Here is a 27314-nt window from a genome sequence, read left to right on the forward strand (position 1 = left end):
AATGGAGGAATTTTCATTATCTTTCACAAAGATTACAAATGCCAATTTCTCTAGAATTCAACCCATTCTTATATGGGACAAACCTAACTTCTACCTAAGTTAGAATTGACTAGGTCTACTCTCTAGATTTTCAACCACTATGTGCTCACCCAACTTAGTAAGGAAATCCCCTCAGGATCATGTGTACAAAACAGAAAAATATACAAAAAAGCTTTGACATAATTTTTTTGGCTTTTTTTAATAACTCTCTTTATCTTTTCTCTTAATGGTTTTTACTAATTTCTCACATAATGCCTTTTTCTATTAAAAAAAACAAAGAAAAGATGAATACTGAAAAATAGAAAATTTAATGTAAAACTCTAAAAAGAAGAAAGGTTAGCTTGAAAGCTATGAGTACCCAAACTTGTGTGCTCACTCTTTGAATCAATCTCTGACTGTTTACCCCTTTAATAAAGGAGTAAAGCTTCCAAAACTTGAACCTTTGTTTAAACTGTTGACTTCCTTCTTTTCCAATGTCACATCAGTAGTAGCAGTAGTGCAGAAGACATCAGCAGTGATTAAAGCAAACATGCAATCAAATCTAGCTGTTTCTCTTTCATCTTTTTCAAGGATCTGAACTCTATATCAAAACTTTGACTCCAGGTTTGATTCTTGACCCTTAATTTGTAATAGAATTTTACAGTCTCTACTTTCTTCAATTTTTTAGTTTGGTGTTTGAGGGAGAATAGCATTTTCAACAAGTTACCAATAAAGCACTAAGATAGAAAATATTTTTTGATTTATCTCTTTGATTTGATCCTGACTTCTGAATCCTAACTTTTGACTTGCTTAGTTTTGACAATTCACTTTTTTTCTTTTGATTTGAATTCTAATTAGACTTTCTCTTTTTTTGCTTCCTTTTGGTATGCTTCACGTGGGTGTGAGAGAGAGAGGAGAAAAGAAAGAATTGATAGAATTGGTTCGGTAGCTTTGATTTGGTTCAGATAGAAATGAAATTTCATTTTTTAGTTAGCAACCATTTTTTTGGGCCATGAGAGTGTGATATAGTCTTGGGCTTGGATCAATAATTTGACCTTAAGCTTGTCTTTATTATGATGAAAAAGTGTTGGTATGATTAGTGATTAGTAGCAAATATTCCCTTGAAACTTATGGGCCTTAAGCTTGCTATTGAGCCTATATTGTTTTCTATTATTTTCTACACAATTTACAAACTAATCACTCACATAATTAGATTTTTAACACAATAATAATGTTTAGTCATCATCAATTAATTTATTTTTTTTTAATTTAACAATCTCCTTCTTAATGATAAACATTATAAAATAAATTATAAATAAAAAAATAAAAAGAGTTTAATAAACTTCCCTTTGATAATACAATCTTTAAGTTTGAACTCTTTCTTTCTTTCATTCTGTTGGCTCTCCTTAAATGTAAAATTTTTTTTAATCGGTGATAATTATTCAAGCAATTTTTATGAAAAAAATATACTCACAAGCAAATCTAATTATAAAAAAATGCACCCAATCATTTTTTTTAGCCAGCCCAATAACTTGTTTTTCAAAAAAATTGCAAGCTGTTAGCATCAACAAATCATAAGTAAAAAATTAGAGCTGTAATCAATTAATGTTTTTAAAATAACAGCCTTAATCAATTAGCACCAACTAATTCACAAATAGTTTATGCAAAGGACAACAGTACTAATTATTTATGAATTAAACACTTTAACAATTTATTTTTTCCCCTTCAAACTCACTCCTCCTTTTGTTATTAAGAAGGACGAGTATTTTCTACACAAAAATTTTGTTAGGCATCAAAAAATATATCAGTTCAAGTTAAAATCCTACAAAGTTACTATTACGGTTATCCAAAACAAACTAAAAAGTGTCAAAATAACATAATTTAAATAGTAGAAGACAAATTTTCAGAATTAACAGTAGTGACAAGGAGTTAAACATCAAATTCCTCATCTTCAATTTCTAAAATATATTCTTCTTTATCCTCAGACATTATTTAGTCATCTTTCAATGATTCAATGTATTTGAGAAATATTTCAACTCTACTTTACGATTTTTTTAAAGAGTTTTCATTTTGAATTGCAAGTATCCTATCTTGTTAGCTAGAATTGATCATGTTCTTAGTGAGGTTTTACAAATTCTTGCAACACATCTTTAACAATACCATTTACCAAATACTTGTTGAAAGTTGATGTCCCAGCTGCAAATAGAGGAATGATACTTTCATCTTCTTATTCTTCCATAATCGTATCTTTGGCAGTCTTAGGCATTTTATCCTTTTTTTGTTTGACTACACCACCGCCTTTACGAGATGAAATTTTATTCTCTTGAGTCTCATTTTTTAGATCAACGCCAAAGTACTCAAAGAAACAAGTAAAAAATATATCATATGGTAATGAAACATTTTTGTCACTTTTGATACAATTATACATATGACGCATCATTAAATAAGCAAAAGAAATTTCAATTTTGTTAATGATGGCAAAGAGAACCAAGGTATCTCAGGAGTAACTTGTTGATATGAACCGCTTTGAGGTAAGAGAATGTGGATAATGATGCAGTGTAACTGAATTTTGACAGGACCTAGGGCACGATGGTTAGGAGTAACATCATTCATGAAAAAAATATTTTCATATATATTGGCCAAAATATCCTTGTGTGAAATTCTCAGATCATTGTCCCATTTTCAGTGATATAGGCATTGACGCCAACATCATAATAATCTAGGGTTTCACCAATGGATTCTAGAGTGCAGAACGAAGTTTTTATAAATGTTTATTGCACTCGTATTATCACACATTAAGGGAATACTATTGACTTGCAATTTATAATTTGCAAGTTGGGTTTTAAGCCATAATAATTGAGAACAACAAGATGATAGGGCTATGTATTTAGTCTTGGCTATGGATAGGGCCACAGTAGCTTGTTTCTTGCTGGACCACACGTTTAGTGACTATCAAAGAAAGCAACAAATTCCTGAAGTGCTCATTCTATTAACTCAATCATGGACAAAATCTGTATCGCAATAACCCACTATACAAAACTCATCAGATTTAGAATACCAAAGACCAAAATCAGAAGTGTCATTTATATATCTAATGATTTCATTAACAGACAAAAGATGGGATTTCTTTGGATGTAATTGAAATTTAAAACAAATTCCAACACTAAAAATTATGTCCGGCTTAAAGAAGGTTAGATATATAAGAGATTCGAGAAAGCAAGGGACCCGTCTGTGTTGCCTTGACTTCGTCGTCTTCGAAGTTTGTCTCTCTCCTATGCTTACTGATGTTGTAATTGGAGAAGTAAGAGTGAAGAAGATGAAAGGATAAAGAAGACGAAGGAAGAGTCTAAAAGTATAATAAAGAAAATTAATAAAGGGTTAGAAAGATGAAAATAGAATATGAACCTAAAGTGAAGAAGATAAATGTTGAACTAATTGGGATTTGATCAAAAAAGTCAAGTGGACACAGAAAAGGGTTTTTCTTTTATTACAAGATGGGATTTGATCGAAAAAATATTTCAGTTTTAAAAAAAATATCAAAAGGATATATAATGTCTTTTACTATGTATTTAATTGTTTTTATTTTTTTAAATATAAACAAAGACATTTGACAAATTTTTGTCTACTACTTTCAAACATAATACAGAAGTATAAAAATATTAGAAATTGTCTTTATCTTTCTGTTTTTATATCTTTATTTTTGTATTTTTATCTTAGATATAACATTTAAACATAGTCTTAAAGAGACAAATTAAGTCGATATTCTATCATTAAAAAAGATAAATTAAGTACTGCAATTTTTCACGTAATTATTCAGTATTATTTTTTTTAAGACTTATATCAGAATTTTTTCAAAGTTTAGACCATCATTACCTTAGATCTAATATCTATTAAGAGTTCGAGTAATAACCTCAAATCATTTAATAATGGTAAAATATACTTTATGATCAAACAATTTAATTTATTTGGCATTATTAACTGTAAAATTTATTCTTTTAAAATGATTATTTTGGTGACTACCATAAAAATGTTTTATTTTTTTTCCTTTGCTTATAGTGCATCTTATTGTAATGACAATATATATATATATATGATGCACAGATATGAGACACAACACGACACGAAATACGTTGACATACGAATTATAAAATCTGATAAGATATGGGAACACACATATATATATAAAATATTTTTTAGATAAATCGTAATGATATTTTGATATTTTATTTATATTAAAACATAAATTAAATTTTTAATTATTTTTAATGTTTTATTTTAATTATAAAAAATATTTATTTTTTTGTTTTAATAAATAATAATATATAATATTTCTAAATTTATTTCATGAATATATCTTAAGAATAAAACTAAACACGCTAACACGTGATGACACTACAAGAGAAACAGAGCTTTGCAGCGGTTATTTCTCCGATTTGCGGCGGTTTCAAACCGCCGCGAAACAGAACGCCAGCGAATTAGGGACCGCTGACCATAAGGGTGCGGGGAATGCATTTTGCGGCGGTTTCCAGCAACCGCTGGCATAACCGCCGCTAAATGGAATAGGTTATTTGCGTCGCTCTTAAAACCGCCGCAATTTGGAAAACAGGTTTTCAAAAAAAATTGCGGCAGTTAAAAAACCGCCGCAAAATTGACGTGGGTTTTAAAAAAAAAACTGCAACAGTGTGAAACCGCCGCAATTTTATGCATGAATTTAAAAAAAAAAATACTACCAGCAGTAGTTTGTTCCATTTTTATTTACTATAAAAATCCATACAAAACTTGTAATACAACTTGCATTAAAAAATATATCTGCATTTGAATTGTATATCTTCTCAATATTCTCATTCATTTCTAACATACAAACATTGGTGTATCATTAAAAATAGAGCTGATATTATTTTATTTTCTTGGCACTAGGCTACAGAATAATAAAACAAAGCCAAACTATAAATATTTCAAGCTAGCAAAGTGAAATACAAAGATAAGTGAAAATAATAACCATTTAAATGTGATGAAACCTTCTTTACTTTTATGAAAATTCCTGAAGATTCAATAACAAGATTAGCCCAAAATCACCCAAGTGATGTCCACAAGATCTCTAAATACTAAAATAAATAATTACTCAGTTAAATCAAATAATGAAATAATCATATAAAAGAAATAACAAAGCAAAAACAGGAGATAACAAATTACAAAACTATCTCTAATGGAAAGGACAAGTGAAAAACACCGTTGAGAAAAAAAAATTAATCTGGTGAATATCCTTTCTAAGGGTAAATACTGCTCTATCTTAGAAAAAAATATAATATATAAATTAAATTAAAACTTAACAAGCAATGCACTACTACTTAATAATGTAAAAATGAAACATGGTTCAATTGATCAAAAAGTACAAAAATTTACTTGATATAATGACCAATAAGATCATCATGGGTCATGACTCATCTCTTCACATAATTTTTGGAACCACCGCCAAACCTTAAAAGAAATAAAAAATAACTTGTTGAACGAATAAGTGAAATTAGAAACTCCCAAAAACACATAAGATAGAGAATCTTGTAGTATATTACCATCTTGAGAATCAGTATATACGAAGACATGATATGAGTCTCAGCCCAAAAGATTCCCAAAGATAACAACAAACAGAGGAAACATTTCCGTCTTAGGAAAAGACATAGTTTCTCAATATCTCTCAAGACTTGTTTCTTTTTCTTATGGTACAAAACAATTTAAAGCATCAAAATATAATTGAGTATGGTTAATGGGCATGTTGAAAATGGACATAAACAACTAAAATGGACATAAACAAGCACATTTAGCATTTAAACTATACAATCAATTAAAACCTCCAAAGATAGAACAATTTTTAAAAAAGAGAAAAGAAAAAAAATTCAAATAAATTATAAAACTCAGCATCTTTGCTCCTCTTTGAAGAAGAACGTGGATATACTTAAGAGAATTGTTACCTTTATTTCTTTTATTCCTCAATTGAAAATTCTTCTTGAGCATTCTGTATTTCTATCACTTGGACAAGAGACTTAGAAACTAATGATGAGAGATCTATAATTTTGGCAATGGAGATATACCTGCAACAGAACAAAATTAAATTGTTAAAATTTCAAAATTTATACAAAGTACTAAAGGGACAGTATTAGTGTAGTTTCAAACACTATTTTTGTGATACTAGAATAATTGAAGGGAGGCAAAAGAGAATGGAGTTTCATTGCACTCCCTTTTATTCTTGATCAAGGAATTCACTGAACTCCTTATACTACCAATTCAAACTTAAACCAGGATAACCCATAAAATGCATTTCATATAGAAGAACACCTGAAAAGAATAACGCAACTTAGTTAATGTCAATTAAACACAACGTGTTAAGTTTTAACATTATCTTACATGCAATATATAGGTTCAAGATTTTATTTATTTATTTAGTATTTGAATTGCCTATTGATAACTTTTTTTTTAATCTATAATAATGTCCAAAGCATAAAACGGGATGTGTATAGATAAATTGAAAATAAATAAAGGCCAAAACAAAAGGTGACATTGGAACAGGATTAAACACAATAATAACAAAGCCAATTATGCATGCTAACTTGTGCCTAAAATCTTAGGTATGAAAATTAAAAATTACCAAGAGCCCACCAATCCACAGCACTAGTGTGGCCTGAACCAGATATAATTTCCTGCACAAGTGTAACTGTCAATATCCAGAACAGAAAAAGAGAAAAATATTTTATTCTCATTAGAATATGTCAAAAAATAACAAACCGGAGCTATGTACTCTTCTGTGCCAACAAAAGAATTTGATGCTCTCATGGGTTCAGCCATAAACACTGGAACCTGTTGACCTTTTTGTTGTTTATTCTTCTTTTTCTTCTTGTCATCCGTGGCTGGTAAAAGTAGCTGCAACAAGTATAAATCAGACATAAACAAAATTGTTATCAGTGGTTGAGTTATAAGTATTGCTTATAATAATTAAAAACTGCATTATATGAAGTTTCATCTCAGAGATACCTGTGGCTTGCAAGATGTTAAACATGACAAATCAAAATCCGTTAGAGCCACATGACAAATCTTTTGATCAGTTATTGCAACTTGTTAACTTCATACCGGATTTAGAGAAACATTTTGTGAGTCTTATACTTCTTAAGTTGTATTTCATGGGTTAATAATTAAAATTGTTAGGCCATACGAATGCTTAATAACCTACCTTGACAATGAAGATACTCCAATGCAACCACTACCTTAGCAGCATAAAATCTATGAATATTGAGAACTTAATGTCAGTTAGAGGAAAGTAGGAGCCATGTGCATGCAGTAGCATAATATTATTATACCTGGCAGCCTCTTCCTTAAGAACTTTTGTTGGCTGTCGATCAAGAAGCAGGAACAGTTCTCCACCAGGGCAGTAATCAGTAATCAAACAAACATGTGATTTGGTCTGCAAATCAATCAAGTTCTAATGATTTTGACAAATTCATTATATATAGTTAAAAATAATGCGGACTACTATGTTTTTCTAATTTGAAAGTGATATGTGAGCATCAAACCTGAAAGGAAGCATATAGTGCAGGTAGAAAAGGATGGTCCAACATGTCAAGGATTTCTCTCTCTGTGCAAGCTCTATGCACCTGCAGAAAGTGTAGAAATTTGAAAGATCTTGATAACTGGAACCAGATATGTGGGATATGACAGAATAGACCCAAAACATAACAGAAAAGAAAGAAACAATTGCGTGCTTCATAATCATATTGAGAACCTTGTTACGATTAAGCATAACACCCTTATCCATAGCCTTCAAGGCAAAATGGTGACCAGTTCCACATAACTCCACTAGATGCAATTGGAATGCAATTGGCTCTTCTAAAAAATTTTGATCAATAACTATTCTCGATTATCAAATGAAACCAACTTGAAACTTCCCTTTATCCCCATACAAGTTTCAAGACAACATAACAACCAATCTTAGCATATTGTTCTTTTGAAAAGAACTTCAAGCACAAAGAGCACCAAATAAAATTGTGTTATCAAAACCAATTAAAGGCATCTTTACCATCCAATACTCATTCATCAGGACAAAAGCTCTTAAAACTGACAAAGAGGGACAAAAAAATCTTACTAACCTTTTTCAAATGCAAGTAATGTGAACCAATTGTTAAAAAATCTGAAGCACATAACTTGAGTTCAACAATCCCCCAAAATCATCTGATAATTGACATGATCAAGCAGCAAACTTTATTTGTTTCTGAAACAAATTTCCAAAAATCAAAAGCACCCATCATCAATAACCTAGCAAAAAGCATATGTTTAAGATGTAAAATTGAAGTTATGAGAAATGTTAGTGGAGATTTATGTTAAAATATTGATAGAGAAGAAAAGAGGCATAAAATGAAAGTTAGAATTGAGAAATCCATGAAACCTAAGATGAGAATGAATGAGATTCAGAAGTGGCACACTCACCGAATCAGAGTACTTGTTTCGCCGGTAGAGTCCAGTGTGAGCTTTTGTTCTTGATAGTGGTGCTCTCAAGCTTCTTGTTATTTTACTTTTTCAAATCGCACCAAATAAAAAATAAAAGGGAAAAAACACTAACCAGGGTCCTCGATAACGGAAAGGAAGCACGACAAAGAGACGACGAAGCCATGGCAAAGCGGCAACGAGCAACGATTGGTGAAGGACGGTGAAGGAGCAGCGATTTCGGAGAAGAAGCGGCGGAAAATTGTCAGCTTCCAAGATAAAGTGGCAACAACGACGACGACGTCACGTTGAGTGATGATGGTGACGCCGCAGTGAAAGACAACGGATTGGTAAGGGTTTGTGGGAGAAAGAGGATTTGTGGATTAGGGTATTTGAGAGAGGTTCAAATGTACAGGTTTTGGAAAAGTCCCAAATTAAAATGGTCTTTTAGGCTTTAGTAGGTATTAGGCTAATTTATCAAATGTTGCTGCGGTTAATAAAATCGCCGATCAAATAGCCGCAATCTTTCAACTTAGCGGTGGTTATATGAACCGACGCTAACTGGCCGCCGCAATCCTCCGTCTATGTTGTACTATAGAAAAAGCAACTTTTTACCATGCAAAATTTTCTAGTATTAAGGGGAATAACCGCTGCAAGACTTGGATCAAGGCCACCTTCTCTAATGAACAAGTGCTTCCCTACTTTATAAATATCACTATTTTGCACGCAGTTGAATTTCAACTTAGTTGCAACACTGTTTTATTAAAATACTTACTGATTTTGGTATTGGAATCTCTTACAAGCACGTACCTTTTAACTATTATTTAAGAACACATAAAAAAACATTTTTTAAGAGTTTAGACCATCATTACCTTAGATCTAATATCTATTAAGAGTTCGAGTAATAACCTCAAATCATTTAATAATGGTAAAATATACTTTATGATCAAACAATTTAATTTATTTGGCATTATTAACTGTAAAATTTATTCTTTTAAAATGATTATTTTGGTGACTACCATAAAAATGTTTTATTTTTTTTCCTTTGCTTATAGTGCATCTTATTGTAATGACAATATATATATATATGATGCATAGATATGAGACACAACACGACACGAAATACGTTGACATACGAATTATAAAATCTGATAAGATATGGGAACACACACATATATATAAAATATTTTTTAGATAAATCGTAATGATATTTTGATATTTTATTTATATTAAAACATAAATTAAATTTTTAATTATTTTTAATGTTTTATTTTAATTATAAAAAATATTTATTTTTTTGTTTTAATAAATAATAATATATAATATTTCTAAATTTATTTCATGAATATATCTTAAGAATAAAACTAAACACGCTAACACGTGATGATATTTAGGTGTGTCCAAGACTTCAAACGTGTTCAAAAAATATATTTTTTTATTAAGACATAGTTGGACACAACAAACACACGTGTCAGACGAACATCGCATCTGAAACGTGTCTGACACACAAATACAATAATTTAGTAAAATATCTGTACTTCATAATACATGATCAATTTATAGAAATAATTAACCTTCTGTTTTTAAATAATGGCCTCCTCACAAAAGAACAAAACTCTCAAGATAATGTGGGTATGTATCCTTTCAATTTTTTATTTGACTTGAAAAGCTGAAGTGTGACATTTTACCATACAATTTCGATAAGTAGACATTGAAATTTGTGAATAATAGGTTGCACCTACAATCCCAATAACACCTTTACCTAGCTATCCTAAACCCTAGTTTATTGGATTAATGTCAAACTAACAAATTTCATCTCAAATTACTTGTTAATTGACAAAAATAAAATCAAAATTATTAACTTCTTCTAACTATTTGATATCCCATAATATGCTAAATTAGTAAAAAATACCTCAGATCAAAATTAATATGATGAATAGACAAAATAAAAAATATTAACAATAATATATTGACAAAAATATAATTATTTATGTGACCAAGTTTAATTTTGTTTGGGCGCCATTTTGAAAAAAGATCTTTTTTTAAATGATCTTTTTTTAAAATATCTTTTACAAAAGTAAAAGTGATTTTATGTTTGGATACTTTAGTTAAAAGTACTTATTTAAAAGATGTTATTGTTTGGATACAAAAATACAAAAATACTTTTATAATAATAAAATTACTTAAAAGGACATTCAATTATAAAAGAGTTTATTAATAATAATAATATTTAATGGCATGTTTTGTAGTATCTTCCATCTTGCTTTGCATACTCCAAAAGTCCTTTCAATTACTGTCCTTAAACTTGAATGACAATAGTTGAACTTTTCATTGTTTGATCTAAAATTTGGTGCTAGTCTAAATTGTGGAATATGATACCTTGTATGACAATAAGATCCTAAAAATCCCTTAAAAGTTGGATAACCAGCATCAACTAAATAATATTTACCTGAAATACATTAAAAAATATACAAAAATCAAGCCACATATTATCATGAAAATGAATATAACCTCAAAATAAACTTAAATGACATAACTAACCTTCTGGTGGATGTGGAAAATTTAGCTTTTTTGTTCGAAGAGCCTCCATAAAAATTCTTGTATCATGTGCAAAACCTTCTCAACCAGCCCATATAAATGTAAAACACATATTAAAATCACACACAGCCATTACATTTGTTGTAGTATTTCCTTTTCTACCAATAAATCGCACTTGCTCATCTTGGTGAATATAAATGGCTATATGCGTACCATCTATAGCTCCAATACAATCTTTGAAATATGGCCAGTATCTATCATTATCCATAATATATTTAGGCGTGTCTCCAAAATTAGGATCAATAGGTCTAATAATATTTTTTGCCTATTTCTTCACACATACATGATAGAACATGATGAAATTGACGAAATATAGTTTCACCTGAATGCTGAAATTGCTCCTCTAACATTCTATAAGAAGCTCCTTGCCCAAGCATGTATAAAAATGTTGCTACCATCTCTTCTCCACTAACACATCGTGTGGATTTCAAGCCATAATTGAGAACCAAATCATTGCATAAACGGTTAAATACTGATTTTCTCATTCTAAATTGTTCAAAAAATCGCATTTCATTCCCTTCCTTTAATTCTAATAGCCATTGATATCCTGATAGTTTTGAAGTCCTTTTTTCTTGTTTGAGAACATATCGCAAGTAATAATTGGCAACTCCACAAATAGCTAATATAGCAGCTGATTCGTAATCTTTTTCGTGTTCTTCATATTTAGTATCATTATCTATTTCATAATCACTCATCCTGTATATTTTAAATTAACATGAAAAATAAGATAATAAAGCAAAAAATACTATTCACAATGTCATTATTAAATAAATTTCAAAATATAAAATCAAAACACAAATTATAACATTGTCACTAAATTAAAGTTCAACAATAACGATAATAAGAATTCATGCAGAAAAAAAAAATAAAGTTTAAAGACGGTTCATGTCATCCAATTTAAAAGATTCTAGCCATCCAAGTTGTTGATTGGGATCATCACTCAATGCAATGAAAGTTTCTCTATATTGTGGCTTAGCCATTAATCTAATTCCCAAATAGAACTGTGGACTATATGGTTCTAGGCCAGGTAATTTGCGTAGCAACTTGATGCAATTTTCTATGGAGTAAAGATCATCTCCCTTAGTTGCAGCTTTTGACTCCACACCAACCAAAATACGATCAAGTGAGTCCTGTAATCTAGATGCTATTCCAGCTCGTTTTTCAACTTTTTTGTTAGAAGTCTTCCTTCTTTTCTCTCTAGTAGGGCTTTGAACAACTGTATAATTTGCAATGTCTTCTTCAATAAATTTATTTGTATAATTTATGTCACCTCCACTCTCGAAACCCTCATTGTTCTGATTAAATTCTTCAGAATTTGGATCTTCCGATGGTGCCCACGCACTATAACCAGTAGCTACGATGTCCTTGAAATATTGTTCAAGCCTATCTAAAGATTTAGGACCTTCATTCTTAAACTTAGCGAATTCTGGATTAATCTGTTTAAAATATGCAAAAGAATAAATATAAAAGATATCTAATAAATTTTAAAGATAAAATTAACTTATTGTATTATTTTATAATGCAAAATTAACATACCTTAATTTTATCAGTCCACCAAGATTCAGAAGCTAACACTGTTTTTTTTCTCATGATCCCAACCAAGACCAGTCTCTTGTCCAACTAATTTTGCCCATAATTGAAAATAAGATTTAAGAGCATCCCATCTATTTCTTAGTTGTCTATGCACATATAAGAGTCCTGTTCTCTCTCTAATTTTTTTTTGTAGATTTTTCCAACCAATTTTGCTGAAATATTTATTAGGTCTATTACCATCTCGTATCTCTTCCACACAGATAGTCAAAAATATTTCAGTATTTCAATCATCCCATTTTGCTTTTACAGTTTTTACTTCTCCTTCATTTGTTGCGTCTTCGTTTTCAATATTCACTTGACTAGAACCTCTTCTTAGATTTAGTTTTGGAGCAATACTATATAAATTATAAATTATATCAAATTTTATAATATATAACGTTAATAAAATAAATTGTAATATAAATAACAATTGTGAATATAATAACACACTAAATAAAATAAAATACTATGATAAAAAACCAAATAAAAATCACAAATAAATTAACAATAATGACAAAATGATAAAAAAATAAAACAACAAAATAATAATAATAACGTAAAATAATATGAAGACAGAGACAATATGAAAAGAAAGCAAATAATAATAACAATATGAAAAAAATGGTAAAAGAAATAAAAGAAAACAAATAACAATAACGTACAATAATACGAAGCTTATAATAATAACAAAAAGAAGAAGAAAGGGTAAAAGAAAAGAACCTGATGATTTATTGTTGAGTGTGTAGAAAAATAATAATATTTTAACTTTCAACCTTTATATATATATATTTCACAAAAGCTAAACGAATATGTTATGTTTTTATTTGTGAATCATTTCAGATTTTTTACTTTTTTATATTTTGATACTAGTATATTTTTTTATATTTATATATGATTATATTTTATATCAAATCATTAAAGATTTTATCTCAAAATATTACATGATTCTTGCAATAATGAATTCGGCAAAATATTACATAATAATGCTCCCAAAATATTAGATACAGAATTCTAAAAAATCTCAAACATCAAGCCAAAGTTAACACGGTATAAAATATAATTCTATCTATGAAAATAAAAATAAAAATAAAAGACATTACGTATGATTATAGCAAAAAAAAAAAAAAAAACACTTGCTTCCCAGGTCCCAAAATATATGGTTTGGCAGGGGACTTTTGCAGCTAAGAGTTTCAGTCTATCAGCACCAACACATTGTTTCTATCGTAAAAATTAATGCTTTAATATAAAATATCATATGTCTTGAAAGTCATAAACCAAAGCATAGCAATGCAATCTGAGATTTGAAAAACTATGATGAAAGGTTCTCCAAACAATGTAATGCGAACCAAACTGGGATTTGAGTTGGAACCTGATTCTGAAGTTCAAGGCATGAAGGAGATATTGAATGTATAGTATATTTATTCAAAAAAAAAAGGGTAAAAGATGTCTTTTTAAAATTTTAGTAAGGATATTTTTGTCTATTAATGATTACAAAACATCTTTTTTTTAAAGAAAAAAGATCTTTTAAAAAAAGATGTAAATTGTAGCTCCTCAAAAAATATGTTTTTTTTTTATTTTTCTAGTGCTTTTACTTTTACTATTAAAAATTTACCAAACACATTATATAAAATAAAAAAAGATCTTTTTTCATTGAAAAAAGATCTTTTTTTATCAAAATAATGGCACACAAACATGCACATCCCATAATATGCTAAATTAGTAAAAAGCACCTCAGATCAAAATTAATATGATGAATAGACAAAATAAAAAATATTAACAATAATATATTGACAAAAATATAATTATTTATGTGACCAAGTTTATTTATTATAATTTATCAAACTAATCAAAATATAATTTTAGTTAGAGAGAAAATATAGGGAGTCAATAGAATATTTGTATAATGTGTACAATAAAAAATTAGAGAGTATTAGAGATATAATTATTAGTGTTACCTTTTTCCATCAGCCGATCTTTGGTGAACTCCAGAATCACTTTAAGTTTTTAAGATGAATAGGCATGCTGTTAAATAACTTTTTATTTTATATTTTAGATATTCATATATTAAAATTAAATTATAAAGTAAAGTTAGAAAAATTAAAATAAAGCGTGATGTATAAATTATGTGTACAAATACAAATATAAATTTTTATGTTGATGCATAAATTATTGAAAGTAAATGCACCATATATATAGAGAGAGCTTAATTTGTGTTACACAGCAGATAATACGGAAATAAATTAATTTTTTTAGTATGTATTAATTTCTTAACTTATATAATAATAAAACATATTAAATTTTCAATAGTAATTATAATTTATTGAAAATATAAATTAAAAGTTATAATGTATTTATAATTTTACAAAAAAAATTAATTTTTTTTAGTATATATTAATTGTTTAATGACCTTATCAATACATATATGTTTAACCAAATTAATATAGAATTAAAATAAATTTTTAATGAAATTTTAAAACCCCAAATAATAAAAAAATATTGTAACATCCACCTAGCTACTTTCTCTTCTCCTCCATATACTTATGGAAAATGCACTTTTGCTTAAGAACCCGATAGCACAAGAAAATTTCACTATATATAGAAACGTCTCACTACTTCCATGCATGCATGTAAATACGAACATTTCATATTGGATCGAGTTCTTGACCTTTTGAAATTAGAATTCTGATATTATATCATGATATATACCATTCATCTCCAGAAAAAAAGTAACATTAATGGTTATATGTCTAATACTGAATCGGACATTTCTAAATCTCAATTGTACATATTGTACGAATATTCCATTGACCTCTTATACTTTTTCATTTATAAATAATGAGACACGTGTGCCAACAACAACAAGGATTAGATGCCAAACCTTGTCATCTATGTAAATGAGATTGACATAAACAATGTTCCAATAAAAGTTAAGATGCGTGGTCCACACATGATGAAGAATAATAGATATGCCGCGCGCTGCTTACTAAAAGACATGTTCTATAAAACGGAAACAAAACGTATAGAGTTCGAAAAGGCATCGTAAGTGAGCGAGATTCTTTACTAGGAAATTCACTACAAGACACGCTTAGCGGAACTAAGAAAGTAGTTTAGCTTGCCGTTTCATTTACAGACAAAAGCAGCATCTTTGTAAACCTCGTTCTCCCTCTTTCAAACTATGCACTACAAGGTAATCGGTAATCCCATTCTTGTGTTACATAAGCATTTCAAAACTTTCCTATTTTATTATTTGTTACCGTGAAAATTCAGGTGCAGTTGACTTTACCTAAAGTTGATAGTTGAGAACCATTAAATAATTTAATCAAATCAATTAAATCATCTAACGACTTTCAGCTATCAACTTTACGTAAAATCGACTGCGCCTGAGTTTTTTTTTTGTTACGGTTCAACTCTCAAAAAACAATTTCGTTAAAGACATACTGATCCATAAAATATGTAATCAGAATTATATTCACGTAGAATCTTGTTATATCGCATATAAATTTATTCGAATCTTCTCCAAATTTATTTTTTAAACACTATAAATAAAAGACGTAACATTTACTTAAGATATATTATCTATCTCTAATTTTTATATCTTTTAAACTATACAAAGATTTGATTTTTTTAAAACTTTTTAAAGATATTTTTATATTTTTAAAAGTACAAAATTTTCGTTTTGTCTTAATAAATAAAGAAGATAATGTGTACTTATACTTACAAGTTTTAAAAAAATAGAAAATACTTTTAAAAGCACGTAAAATAGTAAAATAGATTTTTTTTAATTGATTTCTACTTCTTAAAATTAAAATCTATAATAACTTTATATATTAATAATATTTAAATTTATTCATATATCTATATTTATTATAATATTTTAAATTTTAAAAATATCACAATTATTGTTGTTTGTAATCATTAAAAATTATTTTTAATTTAATTTATCAAACATATATATTACAGATTTTAAAAAAGTTATTACATAACTAATTTTGATAAACTAGTTTTATAAAACTAAAAACTAAACAAAGAGATTTATTGTAACCTTGTCTTTCAATTTTATAAATCTATATTTATGTATATTTATACGTGTTTTACATATTTTTTAAATAAAATAATCAATTCTTAAAATAATCAAATATGTTATAATAAATAAAATAATTAAATTTATTATAGTTAAATAATCAATTTTTTTTACATAATAATTTTTTTATACACTAAATATATATTCTTATATAATGACTAATTTTTTATATACATATAACATGATTGATTCATAATTAATTATGTAATCCTTAGTTGGCTGCATCACTTATTAATTATCTAGCAGAAATGAAAATAAAAATTAATTTTAAATCAAATTAGTTAGACTTGCTTATAATTAATGGTATTTATCAATCAAAATTCAAGGTGACTACTCCAATTTACTTTATCACTTTATTATTGAGTTTATTCATTTTTGAAATTGAAAAAAAAATTGGAAACAAGTTAATTTTTTTTAATATTTCTTTCCCTTTCTGCAATAACAATTCGAATCATGAACTTCTCTTCATTCTTTATTTTGTTAATTGATGATTGTTTATTAAAATAATATTTGTTCATTGATAAAAAAAATATATAGATCAGACAAAATAATATTTTAAATATGAGTTGCATAAAGCCATAAACTAGCATCTTTTAAATTTAAAAATTGAGCAACTGGTTAGAAAAATATATATGCATGAGTTTCAAAGTACAAAAACTATATATTATATATTAAAAAAAAGTTAAAAGATCATCAAAATTTATTATTTTTTATTATTAATTAATTTTTAATATTTAAAAGTATAAGACAAAAATATGCTATTTAATTACAAAATTAAAAAAATTAGACAAAAAAAAATTAGTTAATGATTAAATAATAATAAAAAATAATAATTTTTAATAATTTTTTAATATTTTTTATATATTTCCATAATTTTCTATGATGAGATCATTGATAAGGACTGAAATGGTTGTTTCTTACACCCTATTATTATATTGCCATATATATGTAGCGATGATGGTATATCCACAGCATATGCATTGTAAAAAGAATTTAATTTTGATATTCTGATAGTATATTTTACAGTATAATTATAATTATTTTTGTTAATATAATATTATGTAATTAAACATATATATAAAATAATTTTAACTGACAATATATTAAAATTAAATTTTAGGTTAAAGTATATTTTTTGTTATTGAAATTTGATAAAAGTCTTAAAAATATTCTTAAGTTTTATTTTGTTTTAATTTTATTCTAAAAATTTTTTATTTGCATCAAATATATCCCTGACGATTAATTTTTCAAAAAAATTAAGACCAATTCAACAACAATTTTATCAAATTAATCCTTCAACACAAACAAATTAAGAATAATTTTCATGCATTATTGTTAAACTGGTCTTAATTTTTTTTAAAATTTAGCCGTTAAGAATATATTTGATGCAAATAAAATTTTTTTAAGACAAAGTTAAAACAAAATAAAACTTAAAGGTATTTTTAAAACTTTTGATAAACTTTATTTACCCTAAATTTTATTATATGGGTGGTAGCTTACAAAGTAGCCACTAGGATAGAATCCTACATTATAAGGAAGATAGGCCAATCATTTGGTATAGTTGTTTCTTCTCATTATTGTTATAGTAAGAATTTTAGTTGAGAAGATGAGTATGTCATTTTCCTTGGCACCAAAACCTTATTCTTCCTCCATCACTTGTTGTAGGAGATTTGGTGGTATAAGGTCAGAAGTTGTGGCAGTTATGGTGGCTCCAAAACAAAGAAGAAGAGAATTATTAGCAGAAAGTAGTGGTACGGTAATAATGTTTCCTCGTCATTTGTCAAAACAGGGTGTTCCTCTTGCTGATTTGCATGTGCAGGAGGTTGTTGAGTGGCAGTGTCAAAATGGTAATTTTGCCACAACTACTAAGCCGCGGTTTGAGCCTTGTTTTCTCAAGGATGGATATGAAATGTGTAGGAAGATTTGTAAGGAATATGCTAAGACCTTCTATCTAGGTAACTAATCATAATTAATATCCACTACTCTAATTTCCTCAATAATGCTAATAACATGATTATTTGCTTTTCTTTCTTGCTCTTGGCAACTCAGGGAAAAAATCCTCTAAAATAATGATGATATTTAAATTTAATTATTTTAATTTAAAAGTGATTATATTTTTATTTTCTTGTCACACTGTTATTTTTCTTAAAAATTTAAATTAATAGGAAGAGACAAAATAAATGATTATTTATATTTCTAACATGTTCCTTCAAATAAGAGTTTTCTTTCGAAATTTACTAAATATCAAATTCTAAATTTTTCGAACATAGAGTTCTAATATTATTTCTCTTAAAAATTTAAATGAATACTTCTAACATTTTCTTATTTTATCAACTTTTCTTACTTTAAGATTTTAATATTGTATTTATCTTGTTCTATTATTTGTATACTTTAATTGTAAGAAGCCATATTACATAGTCATCAGTTTTATAGTTGACATATAATTAATATAATTAAAATTTATTATTTATCAAATAATTTTATATAATAGAAACTTGTAGTGTAAATAATCAAGATTTAAATTTTAATTATGGTCAAGGATACAGACATAATTACAATCATCATAATATTATGACTATGGCTCAATTTAGATAAACAACTTAATTAAATTTTTTTTAAAAAAAATTTAAACAATAAATACTTATATTAAAAATAGTTTATAAATAAGTTATTTTATTTTTAATTTTTTAGTCCTAAAAATATTTATTTTAAAATAAGAATGATAAAAAATCTTTTTATTATAAGAGAAATAATTTTTTTAACTTTTTCATAAATACTTAAATAATTTTTTAAAAGTTACAATTTAATTTTAAAAATTACACTAAATATTAATGCTATAATTTTTTATAAGTTAAAAATAAAAAATAAAAACTTATAAACCTATCTAAATTGACCCTATATATTGGGACTTTGAATTGCAAACCATAATTTGCTTACGTTGAACATCCTGTAGAAGTCTAGAAGGTAAAGGTACATAATTCTTAATAAATATGAATTGTTAGAATATTAAAAAGAAAAATCTAAATTGGCCGGCGTTATAAACCAAAGAATTAGTACTTTCTGCATTATTATCGTGACTTTCTCTGTCTTCTTCCAAAAATTACTGAGACCATATTATTCATTCTTTGAACAGGAACTTTGCTTATGACACAAGAAAGACAAAAAGCTATATGGGCAATTTATGGTAAGTACGTAACCAAACCTAGAAGAAATTAAAGATGATGATGAATATATAATTTTCTAGCCCATAATTTATGAGTATTAATGTTATTTGCGAGACAAATAAATATATATATATTATTGAAGTTCTTCAATGAATAGAAGAAAGTATATTTTCTGAATGGTAGATACTCTAATGAAGATTTTATAATTGTCTTTATATAAAGATACTTCATTTTAATCATTGGATGATAGATTTTAAAACTTGATTTTTATATATTATAAAAGTGTTACTTCTGATAAAATGTAGCAAAACAAAAATTATTATAAAAAAATATTTTTGACATCTTCATTGAAGTAGTTAACATTAATATATCTAATCAAATAAAAATCTTATATTAAAAGTATAATGATTGAATGCATGAATATGTATCAGTTTGGTGCAGGAGGACGGATGAATTGGTTGATGGTCCGAATGCAGATTACATGAAGAGCTGTGGTGTTCTTGATAGGTGGGAAGAGAGATTGCATGATATTTTCAATGGAAGACCCTATGATTTGCTTGATGCTGCTCTCACTGATACAATCTCCAACTTTCCCTTGGATATTAAGGTACCTAAATCATTATTAGTAATAATACTAATTCTTTCTTTACCTATATCATGATTTTAAATTGCAATCACAAAGATTTATAGTAATAAAATATGTGTAACTGAGAAAAATACACTCGACTTATTTGATATTGACAAAAATATTTCTAAATTTTGTTATCAGAAAAATATTTTTTAAAATTTTGTCACTTTTTTAAATAATTTAAAAATATTTTCATCAACAGTAAAATTTAAAAATATTTTTGTCAACATCAAAATAATTTGCGTACATTTTTTATGTCTAGTTAATTTTTAGTCAATAATCTGTATCCTAAATAAAAAAATTTAGTAACCAGAACTTCTAATAGTATAAAAATATAACTAAAAGTATTGATTATCTTGTATTTTAAATTGTATTCTTATATTTCTCGCTAGCATATGTCAATATAAGGATAGTATATGAATACAAATATAGTTTGTTCGAACATTAAAAAGTACGTATTTTTCATTGAACTCGATAAGTAATTCTAAAAGTAGTAGAAAAAAAAACATTTAAATTTTGATTTGGTTTTTATTTTTATTTTTCTTTTAAACTAAAATTTTATGTTGGAGTAATTAAAAAAGTGGTATAAATAAATTAAACATCAACCAATCATTCACGAAATAAATCCTTTTAATTTTATGTAAAACATTTATATCATGTATGTTTCATCTTTCAACATTCACTCCCTTTTATATAAAATATCATATTTTTATTAGACCTTTCTAGTCGATGATAAGAGATTACACATAACTAGCTTATGTGAAAATCTTTCATTACTAAATAATGGCTAATTAATAATATAATGATGGTACTTTTTAATCTACATATTGAGGAAACGTTGATGTTATATGTTGTTATTGGTTTCATTGTATGTTATCTTGGAGTGTGAAATTTAAAAAAGGCTAAAAACAAATCGGATCATTCGATTTAGGAAAGTCACAAATCAAAGAGTCGATACTAAGTTTCTAATTTTTTTCTTTTTAAAATCCCAAAATTCACCCGCCGATTTTTCTACCTTAAAACAAAAAATCTCAAATCCGAGACTCCGATTTGCATTGCAACCTTTTGAATTTGAATTTGTCACTCTACAACTCAGAGTTTCTATTTTCCATACCTCCCAAAAACTCCGCTTTCGATTTGTATTTTCAAATTAAAAAAAATCATTTTGTATTTGTTCTTGTTTGAAGAATAAGTCGGCTCTCGTGACAAACGATTGCTGAGCTATCGTCTTGGATGCTAAATTGTCAATCCTGCTAATTCGAACTTTTTCTTTGACGGGTGTGAGGTGTGAGCAATAAAGAGGGGAGGAGTGTACCTGCAAAGGCACTCCAATGTTTAAGTCAGTATTGTGTTCTTATAATAATTCTATAAATATAGAAAGTAAGATATGAAATAGAATTTATCATGTGTTTTGTTTATAATAATTCTATAAATATAAAATGTAAGACATGAAAATAGAACTTATCATGTTTGTTTTTTAGATTGGATATAAAAGGTTTATTTTATAGGCATAAAATTGATGAATGATATTCATGTTATTACCGTTTGGTCATTAAGATGAAAATGATAGTCATTAAGTCGGTAACAAAGGTATCAATTACAATCAAAGAATGAATAATAATTAAGGCCGAATTATGACTCATAATACATAATAAAGACCGAGTTATAAAGTAACACATCAGTATTATTTAAAAACACACCCATCATCTATATTTATGCATAACACATTCTCCAAAAACATAACAAAAAAAATTAACCTAATGATGGAGCCTTAATTAAATTAAACTTTTTGTTTTTGGTCTGACAGCCTTTCAGGGACATGATAGAAGGTATGAGAATGGATACAAAGAAAACAAGATACAAAAACTTCCAAGAATTATATCTGTACTGCTACTATGTGGCTGGAACTGTTGGATTAATGAGTGTTCCAATAATGGGTATTGCACCCGAATCTATCATCCCTCCTCAAAGTGTATATGATTCAGCACTCTCTCTTGGGATTGGAAATCAATTAACAAACATTCTTAGGGATGTGGGTGAAGAGTAAGTTTCTATTTCATCTCTATCTATCACTTTAATTTTATGGAACAGGTATCGACAGATTAACATATATATAGGTTGATTTAATTTAAATATGTTTTGTTGTTTATAAATATTGGTATAGTTTTTAAGGGGATGATAACGTCAGTTTTAACTTTTTAATGCTACTCCTTACATGATTTTTCTGTATTATTTTATATGAATTTATAGAAAAAAAAATGATATTATCAAAATAAGAGTAGTGATATTATCGTATAAATTTTTTCTCCCGATTTTGGTTTTATTTTGTTTTAGTTATACTACATATATATAAAAAATTAACTACCGATATAAAATACATATTAAAATACTAAAATACACATTGAAAATAAGTTAAATAAAATATATATTTATACAAAAATTTATAGTGGTTGATTTTTAATGTACACGTAATTTTTTTATTTTTTTTATCAGAGGTTTTTGTTCTTACCATTTGTATTTAGTATTGAATAAACTAATTAAAATAAGTTTTAGAATTTTTTTTAAAAGTTGAGCACATATTTAAAGTGCACAACTAATTATTAATTTTGATTGTTAAATCAACATTTTCTTAATTTAACGAATTGAGAACCTGTTTTAGTGCAATAAGAGGTAGAGTGTACCTTCCACAAGATGAATTGGCGCAGTTTGGATTGTGTGAAGAAGATATATTCAGAAGAAAGGTAAGTGAAAGTTGGAGAGAGTTCATGAAAGAGCAGATTATGAGAGCAAGATTTTACTTCAATTTGTCCGAACAAGGAGCTTCTCAGCTTCATAAGGCAAGCCGTTGGCCGGTACGTTCCAATTATAATACTTGTTTTTTATTTTATATATTCAAACCATTTTCAAGTGTTTTGAGATAAAATTAAACTTGATTTAGTAAAATTTTCGAAGTAACTTATTAAAATTGACTTCTTAAAAGATAGTTTTTTAAAAATTATAATGTTTATGGGTGATAAATCTAACTAAAGACTATAAGGAGAGAGAGATATATTATTGCATGCATTACATTATAGAAGTAGTGATAAATATTAGGGGTAAGTATTGTTTTGGTCCCTAATATTTAGGCTCAGAATTGAAATCGTCCCTAACGTAATTTTTTATTTAGAATCGTCTCAAACGTTTTATTTCATATTAAAATAGTTTTTTTTTAATAAAACTAAATTACCTTTACTTTAATAAAAAATTATAAAATTAAAACAAAAAGAGAAAACAATGCGAGGGGGAAGGAAAAGAGAAAGGACCGGAGGAAGGAAAAGGGGAAAGGGGAAAGGGAAAAGAAAGAGGGGGAAGGGGAAGGGGGAGGGGACGGTGTCGGTGAAGCTTGGAGCTGCCGTCGAAAATCAGAGCTCACGAGGGAGAGAGGAGACGTGAGCCAGGGAGAGAGCTCTGCTTCGGCTTCTGCTTCTTGCTTCAGCTTCTGCTTCTTATTCGGCTTTTGCTTCTACTTTGGTTGCTGTTTTCTGTTTCTGCTTGAGCTTCTGCTTTCGATTCTGTTTCTGCATTTGATTTTATGTCTGTTCCTACTTCTGTTTTTGTAATTTTAATTTTGATTTGTTATTTTATGATTTTATTGTTGAATTTGATGTTGTTTCTGAATTTGAATAATATGTTATTGTTGGTGTTCTTGAATCTGATTATTGGTATTTGGTAAGTAGGAGTAAGGGAGATGGTGGTGGTGATAAAGATGATGGTGGTGGAGGATATTTTTGTCTGTAAAAAGTCAAAAGGACAATTTCAAAATCAAATACAACATTAAGTATAATTCTAAATAAAAAATTACGTCAGAGACGATTATCATTCTGACTCTAAATATTAGGGACCAAAACAATACTTTCCCCTAAATATTACAACTATATTACGTATACACTAAAATTAGTTATCAATATAAAATATATGTTAAAATATAAATACACATTAAAAAAATTAAATCATATATGTATATATAAATATATTGATAATTGATTTTAGCAATTGATTTTAGTATACAAATAATATTTTAGTAAAAAAATATTACTTATCCTTTAAATTTTCAGTCTTTAGTCAACTTTTTTATTTAAATAATATTATTTAATTAATTTAAATATCTATTTTTATAGGAAGTTATTTATTTTTTTAATAAAAAATTACTTATTTTTTAGTTTCTCTCTAAAGACTGAATAATAGACAATTTTTAAAAGATATCTAGTTGTTCTCGTTGGTAAATATTATTGCATTACATAGCTATATATAGGATGCTCACTTTGACTGAGATATTTAGAATAACTAACATAACGGACTAAGCTTATGGCTGTAACCAATCATATATAACGGATATATATATATATATATATATATATATATATATTTGGTAAAAGAGAAAAAATTGAGGGTGAGCAATTTTAATTGATATTGGCAAGTACTTTTGAGCAGTAATCCAACACTTTCAGCCCAGCAATTTGATACTATATTTTTTGGCTAATATTTTTAAATATTGTTAGTTAATTATTGGTTAAAAACAATAAATTGTGCTAGCTCTATAACATTGTTTTATCAATACTACATAATCAATAACATTTATCACTTTTAACTAATACTTAAGTCACCACTCTAAACTCTAATACTAAATCCTAATAATATAAAAAATAAGGTGTTAGCTAATATTAATAACAAACATTACCTCCTAATATTTCTCAATTATACATAGATAAAGTTGCAATAAAGTTAAGGAGGGTATAGTGATAATTTAATTTCAGTTATTTGCAGAGGCAATAATATTTTGCTTCATGTATTATTATTTTCAGGTTTGGTCGTCATTAATATTATACCGTAAGATCTTGGATGCAATTGAAGACAACGATTACGACAATCTGACGAAACGAGCTTACGTTGGACGAACCAAGAAGATTCTGATGTTGCCTCTTGCTTACAAACGATCTCTCTCAAGTCCCAACACCAATTTGATCCCTCGTTACCAAGGCTAATATTGCAATTCTATTAGTTATGAAAAAAAAAAAAAATTGATACTGCAATAGCAACACCAAATTTGTACAAAAAAAAGAGAAGGAAAAAAAACAAGAGGACCAAGCTAGCTAATTGCATTGGCTTCCTTGTACAGATCGTAGGTCTTGTGCAAACGTGAAATATCTAAGATGGGAATCCAAACATCTACAAAATAGAAAAGTGAAAATGTTGTTCTCGAATCATTGTGGAAGAAAAACAATATGTATATGTATGTGTGTTTTTTCCCTATTTTTCTAATAAATCTGAAATAAATAAACCTGTTATTGGAAAAAATCACTAATAGTAAAATAGCTCCCGCATAATTATCTGACATAAATTTACTAATTATATATATATATATATATATATATATATATATATATATATATGATTTTTATTTTTAATATTAGGTTTAAATTGGTGTAATCCACCAAAATACCCAAAAAGCTGTGTTTGACACTGTTGTGGGAATTTTGGATAGCTACAGAAAAAATGTTACTGCAGTAGTTTTCTCATCTACATTACTATCGTCTTTAACAAAACGTTGTCGATGTTTTGCACAAAATGTCACTGACGTTTTTTTTTAATCAATTAAAAAACAATAAATATATACAAAACGTTAATACGGTTTTGTTATTATTTAATTAAAAATTGTTATTAAGTGACAAAATGTCATCCACGTTTTTGTTCTTTAAAAAAAAATGAATCAGACCCATAACAGTGTAATACACAATGTTATAAAAATATCAATGTATATGACACATTTATTTATAATATAGGAAAAAATGAGCCTCTAGAATGTCTTATTGCATTCTATATAACTATGAGCTCACCTCTACTACAATGTACCAACTTTTGTGGGAAGATGGCGCCTGATTCAATACTCCTAGAAGGTTTGGAGTATTAAAATTCTTCTTAAAGAGTTAAACAAAAGTTAACGTATTTGGAGTTTTAGTACTCCTTAATTAAGAAGAGAGAGAAGAATCATCATTTAATTATTAAGGAAAGAGAAAAGAATTAACATTAAATTCTATTTGGGTTAAATTTTTTGTTTTAATTTAAATTTATTTCATTTTTAAATTGATATTAAATTATTATAAAATTATGATAAAAATAAAAATTTAAAAGAATTAAAAAGATATAATACTCTTATTATTTTAAATTTTTTTATTTAAACAAACATATTCATATTATTTTAAAATTAATACGAATAAATTTATTTAAAATTTTTAAATTTTAAATAAATATATTCATCTTATTTTAAATAAATGTTTTCGTATTATTTTTTTAAAGCGGTTAAACATGGTTTTTAAATATCTCAATAAAAAAGATAGATATATGTAATCTTTCAAATTAATAATATTAGAGTGTATATATAAGTACATAATATCTGAAAAGATTAATAAATCTTACCTAGAAAATATAGTTAGAGATATTTTTTGCTTAAGATAATAAAAATAATACGAATACGTTTATTTTTATTAAATTAAATTATTAATTTAAATTATATCTATCTAAATTTTAAATAAAAAATTTTAAAAATTTAAAATTCAAATATGTGAATAAAATTAGATTAATAAAAAAAATAAAATATACGAATACGATTTGTCGGTGAACAAATTCATTATTTTCAATGAACAAAAGAAGATAATATATTAACTAAACTTTATGAAATAAATTATCATTTTAAATAAATAATGAAAATAAATAAAATATAGAATTATTAATTAATTAGATTTTATTAACT

The 27314-nt window shown here is 26.9% G+C and overlaps 2 protein-coding genes across 2 annotated transcripts; one reads left to right on the plus strand and one right to left on the minus strand.

Moving 5' to 3' along the window:
* Positions 1–11942: 11942 nt before the first annotated feature.
* On the minus strand, positions 11943–13004 carry LOC130973211 (uncharacterized). The gene is made up of 2 exons (XM_057897648.1): positions 12619–13004; positions 11943–12518 (listed from the first exon to the last, which is right to left on the minus strand). Exons 1-2 carry the CDS (start codon positions 12670–12672, stop codon positions 11955–11957), a joined length of 618 nt encoding a protein of 205 aa, XP_057753631.1. The 5' UTR covers positions 12673–13004; the 3' UTR covers positions 11943–11954.
* Positions 13005–18247: 5243 nt separating this feature from the next.
* LOC130973121 (phytoene synthase 2, chloroplastic-like) lies at positions 18248–25695 on the plus strand. Its single transcript, XM_057897532.1, has 6 exons — positions 18248–18690; positions 19869–19919; positions 20331–20506; positions 22335–22570; positions 23187–23379; positions 25369–25695. Exons 1-6 carry the CDS (start codon positions 18342–18344, stop codon positions 25546–25548), a joined length of 1185 nt encoding a protein of 394 aa, XP_057753515.1. The 5' UTR covers positions 18248–18341; the 3' UTR covers positions 25549–25695.
* The last annotated feature ends 1619 nt before the right edge of the window (positions 25696–27314 follow it).

This window comes from Arachis stenosperma, chromosome 4 (genome assembly GCF_014773155.1).
Source record: "Arachis stenosperma cultivar V10309 chromosome 4, arast.V10309.gnm1.PFL2, whole genome shotgun sequence".
Classification (NCBI taxonomy): domain Eukaryota; kingdom Viridiplantae; phylum Streptophyta; class Magnoliopsida; order Fabales; family Fabaceae; genus Arachis; species Arachis stenosperma.

What these genes read in the sequence shown, in the direction of transcription:
- LOC130973211 (XM_057897648.1), bottom strand. Translation starts at nt 12,672, where the DNA reads ATGAGAAAAAAAACAGTGTTAGCTTCTGAATCTTGGTGGACTGATAAA. An exon ending in GGTGGACTGATAAAATTAAG is followed by an intron (nt 12,519 to 12,618) that starts GTATGTTAATTT and finishes TATTTTAAACAG; the next exon opens with ATTAATCCAGAATTCGCTAA.
- LOC130973121 (XM_057897532.1), top strand. Translation starts at nt 18,342, where the DNA reads ATGAGTATGTCATTTTCCTTGGCACCAAAACCTTATTCTTCCTCCATC. An exon ending in TGCTAAGACCTTCTATCTAG is followed by an intron (nt 18,691 to 19,868) that starts GTAACTAATCAT and finishes TTCTTTGAACAG; the next exon opens with GAACTTTGCTTATGACACAA. An exon ending in ACTTTCCCTTGGATATTAAG is followed by an intron (nt 20,507 to 22,334) that starts GTACCTAAATCA and finishes TTGGTCTGACAG; the next exon opens with CCTTTCAGGGACATGATAGA.